This window comes from Anastrepha obliqua, chromosome 2, assembly GCF_027943255.1.
Source record: "Anastrepha obliqua isolate idAnaObli1 chromosome 2, idAnaObli1_1.0, whole genome shotgun sequence".
NCBI lineage: Eukaryota > Metazoa > Arthropoda > Insecta > Diptera > Tephritidae > Anastrepha > Anastrepha obliqua.
In genome coordinates this window covers 12,652,480-12,673,108 of record NC_072893.1, presented here as the reverse complement: position 1 = coordinate 12,673,108, position 20,629 = coordinate 12,652,480, and the positions used below count along the sequence as shown (strand labels likewise).

The 20,629-nt window shown below is 32.1% G+C and overlaps 1 protein-coding gene across 1 annotated transcript; it reads left to right on the top strand.

The window, feature by feature from the left end:
* The first annotated feature begins 372 nt into the window (after positions 1-372).
* On the top strand, positions 373-20,254 carry LOC129237091 (uncharacterized). The gene is made up of 4 exons (XM_054871508.1): positions 373-379; positions 6,196-6,797; positions 6,983-7,129; positions 19,583-20,254. The coding sequence occupies exons 1-4, from the start codon at positions 373-375 to the stop codon at positions 20,252-20,254; spliced, it is 1,428 nt and encodes a 475-aa protein (XP_054727483.1).
* Positions 20,255-20,629: the final 375 nt, after the last annotated feature.

The following is a 20,629-nucleotide window of genomic DNA, read 5'->3' as shown; positions in this document are numbered from 1 at the left end:
GACGTTAACTGTAATATTTCCTGTACTGTTCATCGAATTTTTGTATTTTTTTATTAATATTTTTTATTATTTGCCTAATGCAGCTTTAAACTTCAAATATTTTTCATTGTTAATAGTTCCATTGCATCCAATGAACTTAATCGGCTCTAATCAAATAGTGGCCAAGCCAAGGCAAAGCTTCAATTGGTTGTTGGGTTCACTGTCAATAATGGCGAAAATTATTTGTGCATCTTTGCATATGCCCTTTTTTATTGGTTCCCGAATTCAGTTAGAAAATCGTTTTTTTCCTTGTTCACTGCTCCCGGCAGCATAGGGCCTCGTCAAGAATCTTCCATCGTACACCGTTCTGTGCTGTTGTTTTTGCACTGTCCCATGAGATGTCGGCATCTGCGCAGCATCCTTCTCCAAGTGTTTTTTGGTCGACCGCGACCTCTGCTTCCTTGCGGGTTCCAGTCCAGAGAAACGTTTATTCAAATAATTTCATAAGCGATGTCAACTAAGAATATAAATCTATAGCCTTGCACGTCATTCAAACTTTTGGGATGAACAATGCTTTTATTCGCATGAGAAATCTATTGGATGGTACACAGGAATTTTGGAATTTTTGAAACAATCTGCATACATATATCTGTGAATTCTTAATTTTATTACTGAAACTATTGAAAGCTTCATCCAGTTTACCTGTTTGTTTTTCGTTCTGCATTATTTGCCGCATGAAGAAGACATCTTTTTATGTATAAATTAATGTATCCACACTCTTTCCAGCATCCGAAGACATACCAGAATTTAAGATTTTCTGACGATAATCATTCACGCATTTATTCAGAGCTTTAGAGGTTGCTGTGTTATCTGCCATGCAAGCATCTCACTTTAAAAAGAACTTTGACTGCCATATCTCGCATCCAAAACATAGAAAGTTCCTCCTATTGGTTTGAATGGACCTTCGAATCAAATCGCTAAATATTTAAGCGAATTAACGATTTCTGAATATTTAAATTGCGCGATGAAATGGCCGATAAAACGTAAATATCTAAAGTAGATATCTGACCTTTGCTGGAAGGGAGTTACATTCTAAAAATCGAGAAAACCCAGGTTCAACTTACTACTCCTCCCAAAGTAAAAAAATGTGCTCCTAATTGCATAACGCCACTAGATGCCTACTGCTGTGTCAGTCGTATAATATAATTTAAATTAATTATTTAATGACACATTTTCCTTAATTTTTACTCAAAGCATGCAGGTTCAAAAGTTTCATTATAAAATGCAAAAATAACTAAAACTTCAGTACGCCCAAAAAAAGTATTATTTATACTACCGAGGAACCGAACCGAGGAGATTTGACAGTTTTGTTGTTTTACAACTGATTTTCATGATTATTTCGAAAAGCTGACGCTACTGCACTTACCTATCAAAATTTCAAGCCAATCAGAGCAAAGCTGAAGAAGTTATAGCACTTTTACTGAGAGGTTATAAGTCAAAGTTTCCAATCAGATCAAAATTGAGGGAGTTACAGCTTCTTTGACGAGAAGATTTGACAATTTTGTTGTTTTACAACTGACAGTTCGGGCTGAACCATTGCTTCGGTTACAATTTGCCTCCACGTCACTCGGTCAGCAGCTTTTCGTTTGATATCAGATATGCCCATGGCTCCCAAGGCGACCTTCAATGTCATCTCTCCATAATTTTCTCGGCCGGCCTCTGCTTCAGTCGCCTTGTGGATTTGTTTCGAAGACATTTTTTAGACTTCTGTTGTTGTTCATTTCAATCATTTGTACTTTGATATGCTTGATTACATTTGCACCCCTGATAAGTGTGTTTAACTCGTCGTTGTACCGTCTTCAAGTCGTACAGGTCCATATATTTTTTTTTAGAATCTTCCTTTCAAAACCATTTAACTGATCGGTTTCAGTGGATTTCAGAACCCGCATTTCCCTTAATTTTGAGACAGCTGGGTAAATATTTCTACAAAGCTCTCTAATTACAGTGATTTGAGATATTTAAAATATTAGATAAATCTAACCGTTTTTTCACCAAATCCAAGGTCTGCTCTAAGCAAAAATTTGTACAAATTAGGCAGATGCCTTGTAGACATCTAACTCAGCTTCAGGGACACCTAAGTTACAAACTGTACAGGCGGTAGAAAGTGTATTATTAAAAGGTTTCGCATTCAGGTTAAGAAGACTTCCTCCTGCACGAAAAATTGAGCTAATAGCGTAGGCAAAAATAATCATCACTGAAATTTGTTATATCTCTAAGTGCTAAGCTAGCCTACAATTCGGGTGATTCTGATTTAATAGCAAAGCCCAGAATAGTCGAAAGTTTTTTATTCTTTTATTCTTATGATTTTCTAAAAACGAAGTTATGAACGCAAGCAAGAACTCGGAAGTAAAAGCATTGAAGGTTCCATATTTAACATTAGCCAAATATCCTTTCATATTTTTACTTAATAAGCGCCGAGACGTACAGTCTCCTCAGGATGCGCGGAAGTCTGCTTGTTCATTACACACTTTTTGCTTTTTTTATGACTGGCTAATAAATGAATGATAAATGCTTGTATGTATGTATTTATGTATATTTGCTTATGTTTATAAATATAAATACACAGCTAATTGGCACCTACATCCTCGTTGCTCGCTGTTTTACATTGCAGTTGTCCCACAAAAGTAGGCAACGAAAGATTAATGCGGCCTCTTTATAGTAGATTTTTGTAGATGATTTCTATGAGAAGCTTTTTTTGAAGACTTATCGATGATGATGGAATAATTTGGAGCAATGAAATATTGGAACATTTTTCCATAATCTAATTATCCATGCCACTCCTGTACAATCCCCTCACTAGTGTAGGATTCACCGAATAGGGTACAGCCTTCGTCCGCTCTAAAAATTTTGTACAAGCTTTCCGAAGTCAGCTCTAATAACACGAATATTCAACAATTAATTGCACTGCCTACCTCGTTTTTTATGATATTTTGAATTTTGATTTTATATTTCCATGCTGCCTGCAGGTTATCTTGCCTTATCTGCCTAACTGCCGCGTGAGTTAATTTTTAATCATTTTTTTATTATTCATTTGTATGACACAACTACCGAAATTCGATATTGATAAAATGTAATTATAATTTTTTTATTGTTTTTGTTTAAAAAGGTTTGCTTCAAATGTATGTTAAAAAGTAGACCTACGTGAAATAAATTGCTTGCCATTGGTGGTTGATTACATTTTTCCAAAAGGCTTATTAAGGTTACTGACTTATGTAGATATGAGTAATGACGATTATCAATTGGCGATAAAAAAAGTGAAATTATGAATAATGTAAACAGCAAAATATTGAGTTCTTTATTGCAAACTCGGAAAAGGAACTGTGATAGTTGAGACGAATAAATTTTTGTGATATTTGCTTCCAAGTATTTTTTTTTTTAATTTTCAGAGTTTAGAGTGTTTTTTGAGTTCAGATTTTTAAGGCAATACAAAAGGCATTTAATTTAATACAAAAGCAATAAGTAAAACTCGTATTGTATGGAGTAATTTTAAACAATAAAAATTAAATTTAAATGATGTGAGTAGTAAACAATTTTTATGTAATATAAAAATATTTATTTTGTAATTACTAGCATTCGAAATCGAATAAGCAAATAAAGAAGAAAAAGAAATTCTGAAATTATCTGAAATATATATTATTTTGATGGATAGGTTTATAAAATTCAAGCGGCTTAGAAGATTCTTCGCACCCCTAAAATACCTGCGTCTCAAAACTTAAACATTTAATATACTTTTTCACCCAAGAAAAGAGATTAAAAGGTCAATATTACTTTGTGTTTATAGTAAATTCGTTGGTGGAAAACAATTTTGAGTCGATTTCAAAATATAACCAAGTTTTTGTAATAAAAATTGTAATACTTCTTCAAAATAAATCTGTCTTTAATGATTGGTTGGTACTAAACGATTTATTGGAGCATTTCTTTGTGAATTGGATTTAATTAAAATTGTTTTTTTTATTTAAATAAAATTTATTTTTCTTAATTTTTAGGAAGAAATTTTAGACTATCTTTTTTACTAAAAAATTTTATTTCAAAAATTTCAAATGCATTATTTTGAATCAAAATTTTTAAGGACAAATTTTTACTATCATTTTTACTAAAAAAATTTCATTTCAAAAAATTTAATGCATTATTTTAAATCTAAAATAGTTTAATTTAAAAAAAAGTTAATCCATCATTTTAATTTCATATTTTTAGGGAGCAAATTTTGACTAAAAATTGTGCTAAAAAAATTTTATTTCCAAAAAATTTAAATGCATTATTTTAAATTAAAATTTTTAGGAAGCAAATTTTGACTAAACTGTTTACTAAAAAAATTTTATTTCAAAAAATTTAAATGCATTATTTTAGATTTAAGTTTTTAAGCAGCAAATTTTTACTATCATTTTTACTATCAAAGTATTTCTTCGTAAATTGAGTTTAATTGAATATATTATTTTTATTTTTTTTAAATAAGTGCGATGATGGGAAAACTAATTCATTTGAATGTTATTAAAAAATTCAACTCAAATAAAAGAAATCATTTAAGTAATTAATTTAAAAATTAAATGCATCATTTCAAATTTTTAGGAAGAAATTTTTGACTATCATTTCTACTAGAAAAAAATTTCTACTAAAATTAAATTTTTAAGGAGCAAATTTTGACTATTATTTTTACTAAAAAAATTTGAAATCCAAAAAATGTATATGCATTATTTTAAATTTAAATTTTAAAGGAGCAAATTTTGACTATCATTTTTACTAATAAATATTATTTCAAAAAATTTAAATGCCTTATTCTAAATTTAAATTTTTAAGGAGCAAATTTTGATGCTCACTTTTACTAAAAAACACTTAAGTTAAAAAAAATTAAATGCATTATTTGAAACTGAAATTTCTAGGAAGACATTTTTCACTGTCATTTTAACTATCAAAATATTTTTTTGTGAATTGAATTTGATTGAAGTTAATTTTTTGTATTTCAAATATATATGCGATGATAGAGAAAGCTTGTAACACAATTAAAATCAAATAGAAAAAATCACTTAAATAATTAATTAATTTAAATCTCATTTTTAAATTTAAATTGTTAGCAGTAAATTTATTTTTACTAAAAACAGTTTAATTAACTCTGAAGTACTAAAAAACTATGTCAAGCACGAAATTTTTAATCAATAAATTTTTTAAACGTGCAACATATTTCACTGATGGAAAATATCAGAACCCTTAGCAGTCAGCAAACGCTATTTGCCTTATGCTATTCTATGAAGAATTCATATAAAATAGTAAACTAGTTTATTTTATTTATATTATTTTATTTTTATTTATTTTATTTTATAGTAATTATTTAATTTTATTATTAATTATTCTATTATTAATTATTTTGTTTTATATTAATTACTTTATTATTAATTATTTTATTTCATACTAATTATTTTATTATTAATTATTTGGTTTTATATTAATGATTTAAATTTTATTTTATATTATTTTAATTTAAATTCGCTCCATTTGCTAGAATATTGTTACCAAGTAATTGTATCATGAATTGCCTTCAAATTGGTTGGGTGGCTTTTATTAAAATATGATCTCATTATTTACTGTGATTATTATTTTTCTAAACATTTTTTTTTTACTTATTTTTTTTTACTTGTAAAGAGTAAATACATTTTTTAATATATATTATGAATATTATTTTATTATTTATAAATTACTATTTTTTATCTTGTAAAGAATAAAGAAAATTTATTAATATATATTATAAATATTATTTTATTACTATTATTACTTTTTTATATAATATTATATACTAAAATATTTTTTATCTGATGAATAATATAGAATCTTTACTAATAATATATATTAATTTTGTTATCAAAAAGAAAAAAAAAACAAAAATTGAGATTTTTTTTTTCTTCAAACTTATTATTATTCATGTATTTATATGTACACACGCACATGAAAATAATTTTTAATATTATAAAAAAAAATAGTCATCATTATAAATATTTATATCAAAAAATATTTTCCAATTATATAAAATTAATTTAATATCAGTTCTGCGCCTTTTAAAAATCTAAACATATTCGTTTATTTCTTACTTGCTTATAATCAAATGAAAAAAAAAACCCCATCCACTAAACCAAATATTTCCCCCTCTTCTCCTCTTCTCACACTCAGGTGGTTGCAAATTAATTGCAACCAATAAAACCATCAAAACGGCGAACCAAAGCGAATTTTTACACACCAAAACGCACCCACGCTTGTTCCCAAGCGTGCGGTCACCTACCAATGCAATAGAAGCAGCAACAGCAGCAGTCACACAAACACACAAACGTACAAAGAAAAATCTCAGCAGACGGAGAAGCAGAAGCTGTCTCATTCTCTTACAAAATCTCACTTATATAATGACTTTAGTAACAGTATTCGCAAGCGCACTGGCGTTGCCCACCCCCATAGCATCCACATACCCACCTTCCATACAACCCACAACACCATCAGTAGTGACAGCAGCAACAAAAGCCGCCACAACGCAAAACACAGTGCCGCATAGCCGCAATACGATCGACGTGAGCAGCGGCACAGTCTACACGGCGGCGCAGACACCTTCGGATGGGTCGCGGCTGCGTAAACGACATAGCAAACGGCATAGTAATTGGTATGACTTTATTAATTTCAACGAGAACACAACCGAATTGGAATGGGTGAATCCGTGTGGTGGTTTCTATGTGCCGTCGGCGATGGAGGGCGGACGGGCAATGCGGCGGAAGAGTCCAAAGCAGGTGGGTTGGTTTCGGAAAAAGAAATTACTACTCTGTACTATAAAGAAATATAATTTTTTGTTAACTACATATTTTTGTGTAGTAGACCATAAATAAATTACAAAAGCTCCTTGAACACATAAATATATTTTTATGTTTTTATTTTTATTCTCTAATATCCATTTGCTTCATTTCTATTCTTCCAGATCTTGAATATGCTTAAAAAGGCAGCTGGCAATGAGTATAAAATGTTGAAGGCCGGCCAGCAGGATATTGATATAAGCAATATTGAAATTTGGTCGCTGCACAATAAGACTTACAAATTTCTGCCGAAATTGAAGAGCAACTCAACGGTAAGTTTTGCATGCTTTATTGAAACTATTCGTAATTTATTTATTGAAATTTATTTAGTATAATACTTTGACTGAAAGCCTTTGTTTAAGTACAGTTTTGCATGAATGTATGTATATACGAACGTATGTGTGAATGTATGTATATATGTATGCTCATATTTCCACTGAGCGCGAAAAATGTTTTGGCATTTCCGTTGATGTGTCTCGAATCGTAAACGGAAATATCTGAGTGAAAAAATTGTGTAGCAAAAGCAACAACAGACCAAAAAAAAAAAACAACAAAAACCTGCTTGTCATTGTGATACTCATCTCTTCGTTTACAAGTACATTGAAAAAAATTCATACATAAACTCTTTATACTCTCTGTACTCTATAAATTTCATGCAATTGGAACTATTTGCAAAAATGAATCGTTCATCAAAATACTTAAATACTTAATTATAAAACATTGCCAGTTTCTGTCAAAAAAAATATTCTCAAAATTTTAGGATATGTTTAGGTTAGGTTAGTTTCTTACCTTACAGGCCCGCTGTGATACCACTGTGCGACATGAGCACCTCATTTGCTTTTCTTCGTGGAACTACAATATTTTGTGCCTCTTATGAAACACAGGATTGGTGCCATCCCCACGCCAGAAAGTTGTGTAAGAGAACTGAATAAATATCTGCCTAGAAAACCTGTTCTGACTTGTGCTTAGGCTGGACAATTGCAAAGGAGGTGATAAGCCTAACAGTTTAAGAAAAACTCGAAAATTATTTAAACATGCCCTTATGTATGTATGTACCTTTTGTTGGGTATTTGGGTGAGTTGTTTCTCCTATTTGTGGTGTGCGTTTCGATATTTTCTTCACAAATGGAGGAACTTACAGTTTAGGGTGGTTAGGAGGTTTGCCATTGCCTCTTGAGAGGCGATCGCTTTTTGAAAAACCTTTTCTTTGAAAAGAATGGTTGGATCAATGTTGCCCAATGTTGTAAAAGCTTCAGTGAAAAACTCAAAATTAAGAAACTTTATCAAACGTAGAATCGTTGAGTAGTTAGGAAGTTTTCAAGTTTAAAATTTATGCGCACAAATATATAGAAACAGGCTTCAGAGATTTGAATTTGTTTTACTTAAATTATTTAAAATGCTTCAGTTTTCTTTCCACGAGCCGGCCCTAAAGAATTGCCTTATCTGCTTAAAAAGGTTAAAAAAAAACGAGAAGGTTTCATAAGCTTAAAAATTATACAAAATCTTGTAAGAAATATGGAAAAATTTAATGTATCTCCTATAAAGTAGATGTTAAAAGTTTCACAACGTTTGCCGAACTTAATACGAAAAGTCAATTTTGAAAAAAAAAAATCGAACAAAAAAATTTTAATTCGACATAATTTGTGTCCATAAATACAAAAGCATCTGAAGTCGATTGGATTTCGATTCTGTGATGTTAAGGTGCTATAAAAATTATTGCTTGTTCCTCAGTGAAAAGTTCTTGAAGAAAGTAGGAGAGGCTTAAAAGCTTTAGGAAGAGGAAACAAAGACTTAAGAGTCAAGTAGATGCGAAAAGTATGGAAAAAGTATGAAAAAAGTTCGACGTATGGAGAGCTTTACTGAAATTGGCGTAACTCGCCATTCAATTTCCAAAGTCGTAGCTGTGTTTACCGGTCATTTGACGATCGACACACACACGGGAAAGCTAGGGTAACCATTTAAACCCCATTGCAAAAGCTGTGGAGACCTTTCAGAGAAGGAGACTGTTGAGCACTTTCTCTGTAAATGTCCGGGTTTGGCAGCTCGGCGATTCAGATCACTGGATGCTCCTTTAAAGTCACCAAAAATTATATTTAGCGTGATATGAAAAAACCTGAAAAGCTCCTATCTCCGTTCAAGTTATTTCAGTAGTATATGACTAACGGTATAATGTGATTAATATGTGTGAGAACTAGCTAATTTTTTTATTTAAACCTTTACAAAATTTCATTTTGTGAAAGGATAACTTATAAAGCGTTTGTTCTTTATTTTTGTGCTATATATAATATTATATGTTTCATCTTCTTCTTTATTTGCATGTTCGTTTTCGAGCTAAGCGATCGTACAATTCAAGTTTCATTACAATTCAATTACAATTTACATTTTAAAGTTTCTAAAAAATATTGTTTGTTATTTCATTAAAAGCTGTTTCTTGCCACATTCCACAACTCTCTGATGCTTCCTATGCCTGTCCAGTGTCTAATATTACGCAACCATGAAATTTGTTTTCCAATACTTTGTCTTCCTTCCATTTTGCCTTCCAGAACGAGTCCCAATATTTTGTACTTGCGATTTCATAGAATATTCCCTAAGTAAGCTGTCTTCCTTCGCATCACAGCCATGCCAAGCTGCATACTCCGGCTTATTAGGAGAAGAACTTTACTGTTCTGTGGAAACGTGATCAGTCCATGAGATTTTCAACATTCCGCCCTATATACTCGTATAAACATTTCAAAGGCTTCTATCCCGTTCATGTTAGCCACTGTAAATGGTCCATATCTCCATGGCAAACAAAAGTGCTGACCATACGAAACGAAATTTTAACTGCATGACTGCAGAGCACTTTTTTATAGTTTCAGAATGCTAATTTTACCATTTCTATTCGTGTCTGAATTTCTATGGTTCTTATTAATATAAAATCCAAGGCATCTAAATTTGGATACTATTTCTACGCAAAAATAATGCATTTCCTTTCCCTCAAACTAATAAGGCAGTTCTGCAAAATTTTTCTGTATAAATTTAAGCTTTTCTGAACACAACTAACTTTAAGTCTGTGAAAATTTTACAAAACCGTCATATAGCATAGTTTTAATTAATAAAAAATAACATATTTTTCAAGATGCCCATAAAAGTAAACAGTTTTTGGCTTACAATATACATATTTTTCATTTACTTGTACATATAAATTTTTTTAAGTGTCATACTCGTACTGACATTGTTCGTCCCAAAGGCTGCAAGCGTGAGAAATATCTCATTTTATTTGCACTAATTTCAAACATTTGATTATATTTGTACGCCTCTTTAACCGTTTCGCTTCGTTGGTGAAGGTTTCGTGTTTGTTCGGAAATACTCAAATATGTGCATATGTATATGTGTAAGTATTAGGAGGCGCTATACCAGCTTGACGAGTGCGACACAATAATAGGCAAATTATTAGTAACGAAACTATTTAGCATTAGTCACTCGACGGGCACGCGTAAAAGATCATTAATTGCAGTCAATGCACAGATGAGTAAAGGTAGTCAACAAACATACATATAGATGTACAGTAATGCGCAAAGTATAAGCAACATTTTTTCTGTAGTCTAGGATCATCTTCGCGCTAAGCCTCGTCATTTTAAGGGAATGAATGAAAGTTGGAAGCTGCGATAGAAGGTAACTTAAAACAAACAGAAGGTTGCTCCAAACTAACGAATTTTTTTATAAACACTTAAAATTTAAGCAATTTCGAAATAGTTGGAAATTTTTGAGTTTTTAAGTTTCTCAAATCTTATAACAACGAAAAGTTTAACCTGTTTGCACATTTTCTAAGTAACTAATTTATATATTTGACATTTCAAAGCAAAAATACTGCATTTGATTTATAAGTACAGCGAAAATACCCTACAAGAGAGTGCTGAGTACTTTCGGCAAAAATTCCAACACATTTACAATTAATTTATTAGTCTCTAATAACGAAAATGAGGAGTTTTTGTCATCAGTGCTGATTACTTTTTAACGAAAATGAGTAGTTTTTGTCACCAGTTCTGATTACTTTTTCGTAACGAAAATGAGTACTTTGGCCCATCAGAGTTAATACTTTTTTATAATAAAAATGAGAAGTTTGATTATTAGTGCTGAGAAGTTTGTGCTGACGACAATGAGGAGTTTAGTTGTCCGCACTTATTATCTACTAAGAAAAAATTATTAGATGCCTTCCCTTTTAGAGGATAGTAGATATATTTCTCAGTTAGAAGAAATTGCTATTGGTAAATGAGAGATAGAATATCACATTGTTAAGGGGAAACTATTAGTACTTTCCCATGGCTAGAACGAAAATGTGTAGTTTAATGAGGATATCGATGATGATAATATGAGTGCTTATATGATAGTCAGCTGTCTTGTGGGGTAGTTTTAATACTCGACTTGCGCGAAAATATTTCAATGTATGTACCTACAAAAGATTCTATAAGTACTATAACAAAAATAAATCTCAAAATAAAAAATAAAAAAAGTTGCTAAAATTTTGCGCAATACTGTGTGTATAATAAAAAAAAATTTCAACAAAAAAATGTCATCTATCATTCAGCAGAAAAAGTTGCTAAAGTTTTGCACAATACTGTGTGTATAATAAAATAAAGATTTTAAATTAAAAAAAAATGTCATCTATCACTCAGCAGAAATATATGATAAAATTTTGCACAATACTGTAAAAATGTATGTATGTACGTATTTTCCACTCGCTGGCGCCTTGTTGACAATTATTACAAATCTTTAGTGTGTTGACTTATATTTTTTCTGCCGAGTCATCATTTGTTGCATTTTTTCTTGTCGAATGCGAATGAATAATGAAGATGTGCAGAAACTTAAAAATTGACAAATGCAAAAAGTGTGCAAATACTAAAATATTTTAAAAAAAATTTAGAACTTCATTATTTCTGTGTAGTGAAAATGGCAATAATGCTGGATAATCGCAATTCAGCAGTTTACCGCTAATGAATACCTCTAAATTCAATCAATGAAGTATGACTGACTAGTCAATGCATTCATCGATTGAGAATTTTATCTTATCACAAACTGGCCCTTTATACCCGCACCGGCTAAATATAAACTTCCGTAATTACTTACGTACGAGTAGAGGCGATTTTTGGCAGACAAGTGCAGTAACTGAAGCGTACGATCGCTCGCCACAAAACGCCAATAGTTGATGACTGATATGCATATATGTTTATGTGTGTATGGATGTACATATGTATGTATGTAAATATGTATGTGTGTGTGCATGTATGTATGCATGTATGTATGTATGCACACATAATAATTTCGACTTGCGGAACAGCCCATTGCTCATACATGACAAAAAATAGACACTATGACATCACAAGTTTCTATTGGCTTTTGTAATTTGTTAACCACTACAGATATAAATATATACATACATACATACCTATAATTGTGGAGGAAAAAAAACAAACATGTTTATGTATGTACTGGAAAGTTTAGACACGTCTATTGAGAAAGCAAAAGCCAAAGCTTTGTTACAGTTTTTCGTTTTGATTTTCCATTGTCTTCCTTTGCCATGATTCATAGCAGGTCTGGCGTACTCCCGATATTATTCTGTGTGGCTTAGCGGCATGAAGAGAAACAAGTGGCCGCAAATCAATCAGTTAAACGAGTAAAATAAGAAAGTGAAAAAAATAAAATAAAAAATATATACATACGTAGTTGTATACATACATACATATAATACATACATACATACATATGTATATGTATAAGAAAAGAACAAAAATCGGTAGAGTGGTAGCAGAAAGCGTGAAGCAAGTGAGTAATTTATGCACAAAAAACAAAAGAAAAAAATTGAAAAGAAATAAAGTTGAAGCGCAAACTTATATACAGTAGGTGGTCATAATAATGGAAACACTTGACTTTGAATATCTGAAGATTGCACTTATTTGTGGGAAATATCTATGAGTTTTATGTATGGATTTATCTAAGACCAAGCTGAATTCATACAAGGTGACTTGGCTAGAGCAACAAAAAAAAAAAATTATATGTTATATGTTTTTGCATATCGGTGATTTTATTGTCAAAATCCCAATGAATATGTCAACATACAAATAAGGTACCATGAAAGAAGCAGAGCATTCTCTGACTTGGGCTTTTACATTCAAATTAAAATTGAAATCGTCAGAAGCAAACAAATCAGCTGCTACAGCGAAGTCACCTTGTGTGGGCTCGCCTTTTCTGTGGACATAAGCAATAACCAGCTAAGTTGCCTTAAGAAAGAAGAGAAAAAAATAGGTAAAATATTGTTGTTGTAGCAGCATAAACATTTCCATACTTACATACGGGAAATGCAGCTGGAGTGACAGTCCTTGGCCGGATATAAATCCAGACCATTTCGGTAACGTAGAACTGACTGTCGTGGAAACGACAACAACAACAACTTGAGAAATAATTGAACGATTACATATGTGGGAATGGTCTAGCCCTTAGTTTCACTTTCGTTGTCCTGGCGACCTTGGTAGGCAATATCGGCAAACGGGGAAAGATTTGATTTCGCGACGGTCGATTATTATTTTCAATTATTTTCTTCTTTTTAGAAAAAAACTTACCAAAAAAATATTTGATAAAAAAAATTAATCTATGATGTGACTAAAAAGTTTTTGTTATTACTTTGAAATATTATTCTATTCTTTAACTGAACACATATTTAAATAAATTCTGTAATGAAAAACAAAAAAATGTTTATAACAAAGAATAGAATTTCCGGGTTCATATTAAAATGATAGCGAACATTTAAGTAACCTGATTAATTTTATACAAAAGTTTAAGAAAAATAGTATTAACAAAGTCGACAAATACAAACTTGTAACTAATATTTAGTTCAATTTCCCAAATTTATGACAGTAACACAATGAGAGGCAATGCTCACGTCACTGCTTCGGAGTCTTCACCACACAACTTTAACAACTTCATTTAAAAATAGTTTTTGATTATTACTCGTTGTGGAATTGGCTACAGCTCCTTTTGAGTCCACCTAAAATTGTTTTATATTATTGAGGTCGAGGTATCGAGCTGGCCATTTCATAACCTTAATTTTATTTTCGCGAAATCAATCCTTGGCCTCCAACTCATATGCTTAGGATCATTACCTTACTGTTAAACCAATTTGATTGGCATTTTGGCAAACGTTTTCCTTTATGTTTTAGTGTCAGGATGGCTTTTATCGTGGACTGCGAGTTGCGAGCTTATCCAGCTTTCTGTAGTTTTCTACGTACAGTCATGAAGAAACATTTAAGTTCTTCTCGTTTTTAATTCGCATGGCTGACTTCATGGGATTCTCTCTGGAGCACCTTACAATTTTGCGATTTTCTTGCAGGGAAGTTGCTCATTATCCTATTCTTTTTTCCGGCTTTACAGCAAAAAGTTTTCGGACTTCCCAAACACTAGTGAGACGATTTCTTTCACTTTTTGAATTATTATAGTGGTATTTTATCTCCGCAAATCGCTTTATAACACGTTTGACTGCGCAACGCATCCTGACACTTCCCTTCCTCACTCAAAACTTGGATTCTCACACCTTTGCCGTAACAAAGTTCACTCTTTTTCCAGATATTTCGATAAAAAGAAATTATTTATATCTGCTTAATTATTTTCCACTAAAGATTACTCACACATTGACTACCAAATTTTAAAATGCCAAAATATTTTAGGTTTACCTTTTAAAAAGGCAACTTTTTAGACTTTACACACCAAGTGTGCCATGGCTTTTCACATAATACCATTTATTATTGTAATCAAAGGTTAAATAAACTAGCGACTTGTTTGCAAAAAGCAGTGGTCACTTTGGTAGCCATATTCGAAATTACTTGCATTTTAGTGGGCTGCCTAATACTTCTGGGGAAGGTTTTTCTTCTATGGTAATAGTCATGGTGAAAAGAGGTTTAGAGGTGTACTACCTAGCAGACCGTTACTCGGCTCTAAGGGAATTTGACAGATATGCCGACGTCATTTGTTTTCATTTTCACTAAGCTATAGCTAAATTTTGTGATACACAAAACGAATGACGTAGAATTCAAAGTTCCCCTCAAAATTTTTGTCATCATGCCTTACGAGCAAAACTGGTATCTATCATCCTTGGGTAATAGTATTGAATTTATTCTGCCATTCGCCAAGGTTGTAAAATTTACGTGTTCTGTTCTCAAATGCTGCACTCTGACCGAGGAAAAGGGCAATATTTTCTTCCTATACAAAGAGCTGATGTCAATTTTTCTGTGTGCTTTGGGGGAGCAAAAATTTTATTTGTCATAAAAAATGGTAGTAAATAAATTTTAAACGAGTTTCGTGAATTTTTAATTATCGAATTTTTGTTTGTTGACTTTTTTCTAAAGCATAATATTTCCTTAGTGCTGTAACAAAATTTCAAGGAAATTGGAGGGAAACTTATAGAGATAAATGACTTTAACGGAAGTAGCCTAGTTGTGGAAACTCTACGCAGAATAAACTTTGAGCGAGTTTTGTGCATTCATTTTTAAATATCTGCTTTATTACATTCGATACACAATTTTTGGAAGGGTGGAATTTTTCGTCTGCTTTTCTCAGGTGAAATATACAACATTTTCGCAGGGCGTATGAGAACATTTCTGTAATGCTGCCATATAAAGAGAAGGCAATTTTTTTAAAACAAAAACACTGTAGGTTACCCACAAATGGAAAATTTAAAGAGAGCCAAAGATTCCTTTCGCAGCACTTTGTTCAGCTTTCTCCTCAATTTGTTAAAAGCTGGTCTACGCAAAGTACTCATAATATCAAAGTATTCATATCGTTTCCAATTATCTGCAAGGCAGCTGTACGATATTAAAAGCATTTATTGTCAGCAAAAAAAAGGGGAAAAAGTTTAACGAAACACGAGACTCAATCACCTTGCCAGGTCAGGCGCTTTCAAATCTACCGGGTCATCAAAAAAAGAAAATACTAACACCTGCAGTATTAAATATCGATAAGCTTTTGCTCGTGAAAAAAATTATATGGAAGCAAACCGTTACAATCGTTACTCATACAACATCTAAGCGCGCTGGCTGTCTTCACCATCTTATCAACGTCGCGTACGCAATTAGGTATTTTACGAAAAAATTTCCAAAGGCATATATCTATGTATGTGTGTATGTACATGCACGTGTATGTTACCGAGTAGTAATCGAGCAAACAAAATTAGCTGATGAGTTATCCAATTAGCCAATCGAGCGGGAAAAGTGTGTGAATGAAGACGCGTTTTTAATTATCATTTGACAGCTAAAATATTTGTTTACTCAAATATTAATGAACGATTACTGTCATCGCGATCGAATGACCTATAAATGCAAATACTATATGTACACAAATATATCTGTGATTGAAAGCTTAAGAGTTAACGTGGGGTGCGCCAGCATTAAATAGATGGTAATATTCACACACACACACACATACAAATATGCGTATCAGTGGAGAGAGCGTCGTCATATGGGTTGATGAGTATTCATTATTCATTAGCGCGGTGGTGCTCTAGCGTACGCTCTCAGCTGTTTGCGCTTTAGGGTAGGTCAGGGCTAAAAGCTCGCCCTTTATGTGTTTGCATGTACAGTAGGTTCTGTTTTTATGCGGCTTTTTTTTATGCGGTTTTGAAATAGTGCGGTTTTTTTTTAAATTACAAAATGCATGTCGACCTATCGGGAATTGTACATATAAACAAGATTCTAAACCAGCTAAGCAAAAACTCATCACAGATTACATCAGAAATGCTAACCCTACAAGTATGGAAGATATATAAAGATATAATTTTCAAAGATACAATATTTTGTTTATGCGATTTTATTTAATTATTTCAGACTCATGCGGTCTATGGAACGTATCTATAGTAATAATATGGGACTAGTGCCCTTTTTTATGCGATTTTATTACATTATTTCAGATTTATGCGGTTTTAGCATTTGAAACGTATCTATAGTTTTACTATAGAACTAGTAGCTTTTTTTATGCTGTTTTTTTTTTATGCTGTTTCTTGCGGAACGTATCTACCGCATAAAAACAGAACCTACTGTACATATGTATGGATGTATTCAGGGGGAGAGTAATTAAGCGCGCTGATTGAAGCGGTGCACTTTTGTATTGGAATTTTTTGATGGAGGTAATTTCAAGTGTTGGCAGCCAACTGAGAGAAAATGTTTACTAAGTAAATAAGTGTTTATATCATCGAGTTTTATCAAAGAACAAAAAACAAATATGATTACTGGGTGATCCTGGTAAAAGTGTCTATTTAAGACTGAAATAAAATTAAATAAATCAATTAAATTTCATTTTTTGTTTTATTTTAATTAAATAAATAAATGAAATTAAATTTAAATTAAATAAACAAATAAAATTAAATTTAAATTAAATAAATAAATAAAATTAAATTTAAATAAATAAATAAATAAAATTAAATTTAAATTTTATTTATTTATTAATTAATTAACTGAATTTATTATTTAAATTAAATTTCGTTTATTTTATTAAGTTGTTTTTTGTTTTAAAGAAACAACGTTTCCGTTACTTATGTGACTATGACTTCGTACAAGGTGGCACAAAATTAATCACTCGCTTATAATTTTTGCAAATAGTGCCATACGTCAAACATATTTGACACTTCTGAGCCAGGCAGCTGTAGCATGCAAACATATAAGCAATTGAGCACGTTAAGGTCAAAATAAAGATTTCCATCGCTCAAAATATTTTTTTTTCAAATAATTTTTTTAGTTGAAAAAAAAAAAAATTTAAAACAAAACTGGATGATTAATTTTGCACCACCTTGTATATAGGTAAACCATCCTATAATGAAGGCGTTGAAAATTGAAGAAAAACACTATCAATTGAAAATCATTTTTATTCATTAGATCAATTCTTTATTTACAAAAAAAAAAAAAATATTTTTGTCAATGACAATAATAAAAAAAAAATACTTCCCCTGACGTAACACATGCCACTGGCGTAACTAATTGGGCTGCTCAGCTACGTCTGAAAAATTCGGTCGATATGTTGCAGGAGATATGTTGCTATGGTGGCAAGCAGATTTACAAAAAAAAAAAAAATTTCCCATGTAGATGTTTCATCTGTTTATTGGAAAAACAAAAAAAATGGTTCGTTTTCACGTTCTCGCTCTTAAACAAAAATAGAAAAATTGATTATAAAATTATAATTCTACTATCCGCGAGAGCCACAAGTCTACTCAATAACGTATTAAAAATTCAAATTAATCGGTTCAGTACTTTTCGAGAAATTAGCAACTCCAACTCGGAAAAAAATAGTTTGGAGAAAAATAAGGTTAACGCACTTATACCAGGGCGTCGTACTCCAAACTGGTCTCGTTTTAGAAGACTGTAACTAAAACGAATTTAAACTACAACGAATTCCAGTATACAAATTTGTTGCAAGTATATTTTTGAAAGTATTAACTATCATAACTTGAAAAAAAAAACAAATTCTACACCAGAAAAGTGCCTTAAATCATTTGCGCAAAAAAATGTATTTCTTCTTCCCCAAAGTAATATATTGTACATAAGTACGAGATGGTCTAAAAAATTATATCTAATAAATAACATAAAATAAAAAAATTATATTTCTCTAGCTAAATTATATTTATTTTGTTATATTATGTTATTTATCAAAAAGTATAAGCATTCCCTTTATAGCCTAGACAGATGGCGGCGTTAATCGGGATTTCCGGCGCCTTTAATTCTGATAAAAATTGTTGTGTGACAGACGGTTGTTACGTGGATTAATGAACAGCTGATTTGCTTACTGGATAGTTGCTGTCAATAGTCAACAAATACCAGCATTAGCTGGCCTGATACTAAGAAATAATTATTTATTAAAAAAATCTTAAATTGCAATTTCTCAAACTGCTCCGAAATATCAAAACAATTCATGTAATTTTGAAAGCGTTGGTGCAAACTAACATTGCAGCCTTGACAACTCAGGAAAAAGAACGAGAAATCTGAATTTGGTTATGAGTTCCTGTTCATTCTTCTCGGTCCAGGTTGAACGTTTCTTTCTGTTTGCCATCTGAAATTGGAAAAACGTATTTTTAAACTTAAAAATAAAACGAAAATGCTACAAAATTCTTACTGCTGTTGTGCTGATCAAATTGCACCAGAATTTTAATGCCACTTTCTTGTTCTTCTCTTCAAAAGTTTCATTATTTTTCATTCACAATAGATATTAACATTGGCGAAAAATATGTTGCCATCGCCAATATGTTGCCAATTTTAAGATACTTATATAACTTAGAGTAGTTGTTAATCCTCATTAGTTGAACTTGGACTTGCACAATAGTTCGAATTAGACTTAATTCCAATTTAAGGCATTAATACCGAAGAACTTAACTCTTGAGATAATTCCGAATTAAGTTTTTAATACCGAATAACGCCACCGTCTGCTTATTCTATTACTCATGAAATCTACAACTTCATTAATAAGGAAGTTAACTCGCTTTGCTGCATGCCAAGACAATTTTCAAGTGGCTTGCCGACGTTTTCTAGCTTTACATCGCGAATAGTCGAATTTTCGAGCAGATAAAAGCTTTCGGTTTCAAAATTATATACGACTTTTAAATATACTTTTGCTTGGACCACCCTGTATATGAATAATGTCTTTTAATTTTCTCTCAAATTATTTCGTCAAACAACATTCAACTCATTCAAATCGTATCTATTATCTCTTCAATTGCAGATCGCGCTGAAACGTTGGTACCGCAACATACAATCGTACATCGCTTCGTTCGCTTATCTGCGTCGCATTCAACGCGCCTGGGACATGAGTAAGCTGCAGCGTGAGAATAAGACCTCACGTGAATTGAAATTCTTGCTCTTCAGCTCGCGGCGCATCCTATGCGAAATAGAGACAGCTATCAATGATACAATGCCCGTGCCGCGCACAGCACGCGGCATACGCCTACCGCACGTGACGCGCAACCAAATGAACAAACGATTGAAGCTCTACACAAAGCGACGTGCCGAACGCAATCCGAAAGTGTTGCAGGAGGCGAATACCATTGATTTAATGTGGGTCAAATATTATTACTATGAATTTTTGGAGACAATGTGGAAGGTGTTGCGTCAGAAAACGAAGAGACGCGGTCAAGTGGCATTGGCGCAAAATCCAAAAGCTTACAATGAGGTAGAGAAGCATTTCGGCAGCATTGCGGCGGCGGCGGCAGAGCATGAAACGGCAGTAAGAACTAGCGCCGATGGCGGCAGTAAGAAGCGTAGTAAAGGGCGTTTGGCGCAGCTGAGGCGGGGAAATGTGGGCAGCAATAGGGGGAGTGCCAGCAGCCGTCGCAGAGGTACTAGTGGTGGTGATAGTGGCAACAAAAGCCGTTTAGCGCATACGCGTGACAGCTGAATTTAAGCAAGGCAGAAATTATTCAATCAATTTTATGTTAATTTTTTTATTTATTTCAAAGTTTAAATGGCTAACTACTTTTGAGCCTTGCTTTTCGCGTATATGTATGTATGTTAGTATGTTACTTAATTTCATAGAAAAAGTGCGGGGTAGGAGGGGGTGAATATGAATGCTACAAAAGATTGCTTAAATTATTTAGTTTTATTAGTTTTATTAGGTATTTAACGCTTAGCATTCCATAGGATAAGAAAAAAGTATTTGCTTAGGTATTTAAGTGCATGCAATCGAAACACACACACACACACACACACATACAAGTGTATAGACAAACGCAGACACGTAGATAAATACGCGCCCACACGCGTCTCAATATGT

What these genes read in the sequence shown, in the direction of transcription:
- LOC129237091 (XM_054871508.1), top strand. An exon ending in GGCGGAAGAGTCCAAAGCAG is followed by an intron (nt 6,798 to 6,982) that starts GTGGGTTGGTTT and finishes CTATTCTTCCAG; the next exon opens with ATCTTGAATATGCTTAAAAA. An exon ending in AATTGAAGAGCAACTCAACG is followed by an intron (nt 7,130 to 19,582) that starts GTAAGTTTTGCA and finishes CTTCAATTGCAG; the next exon opens with ATCGCGCTGAAACGTTGGTA.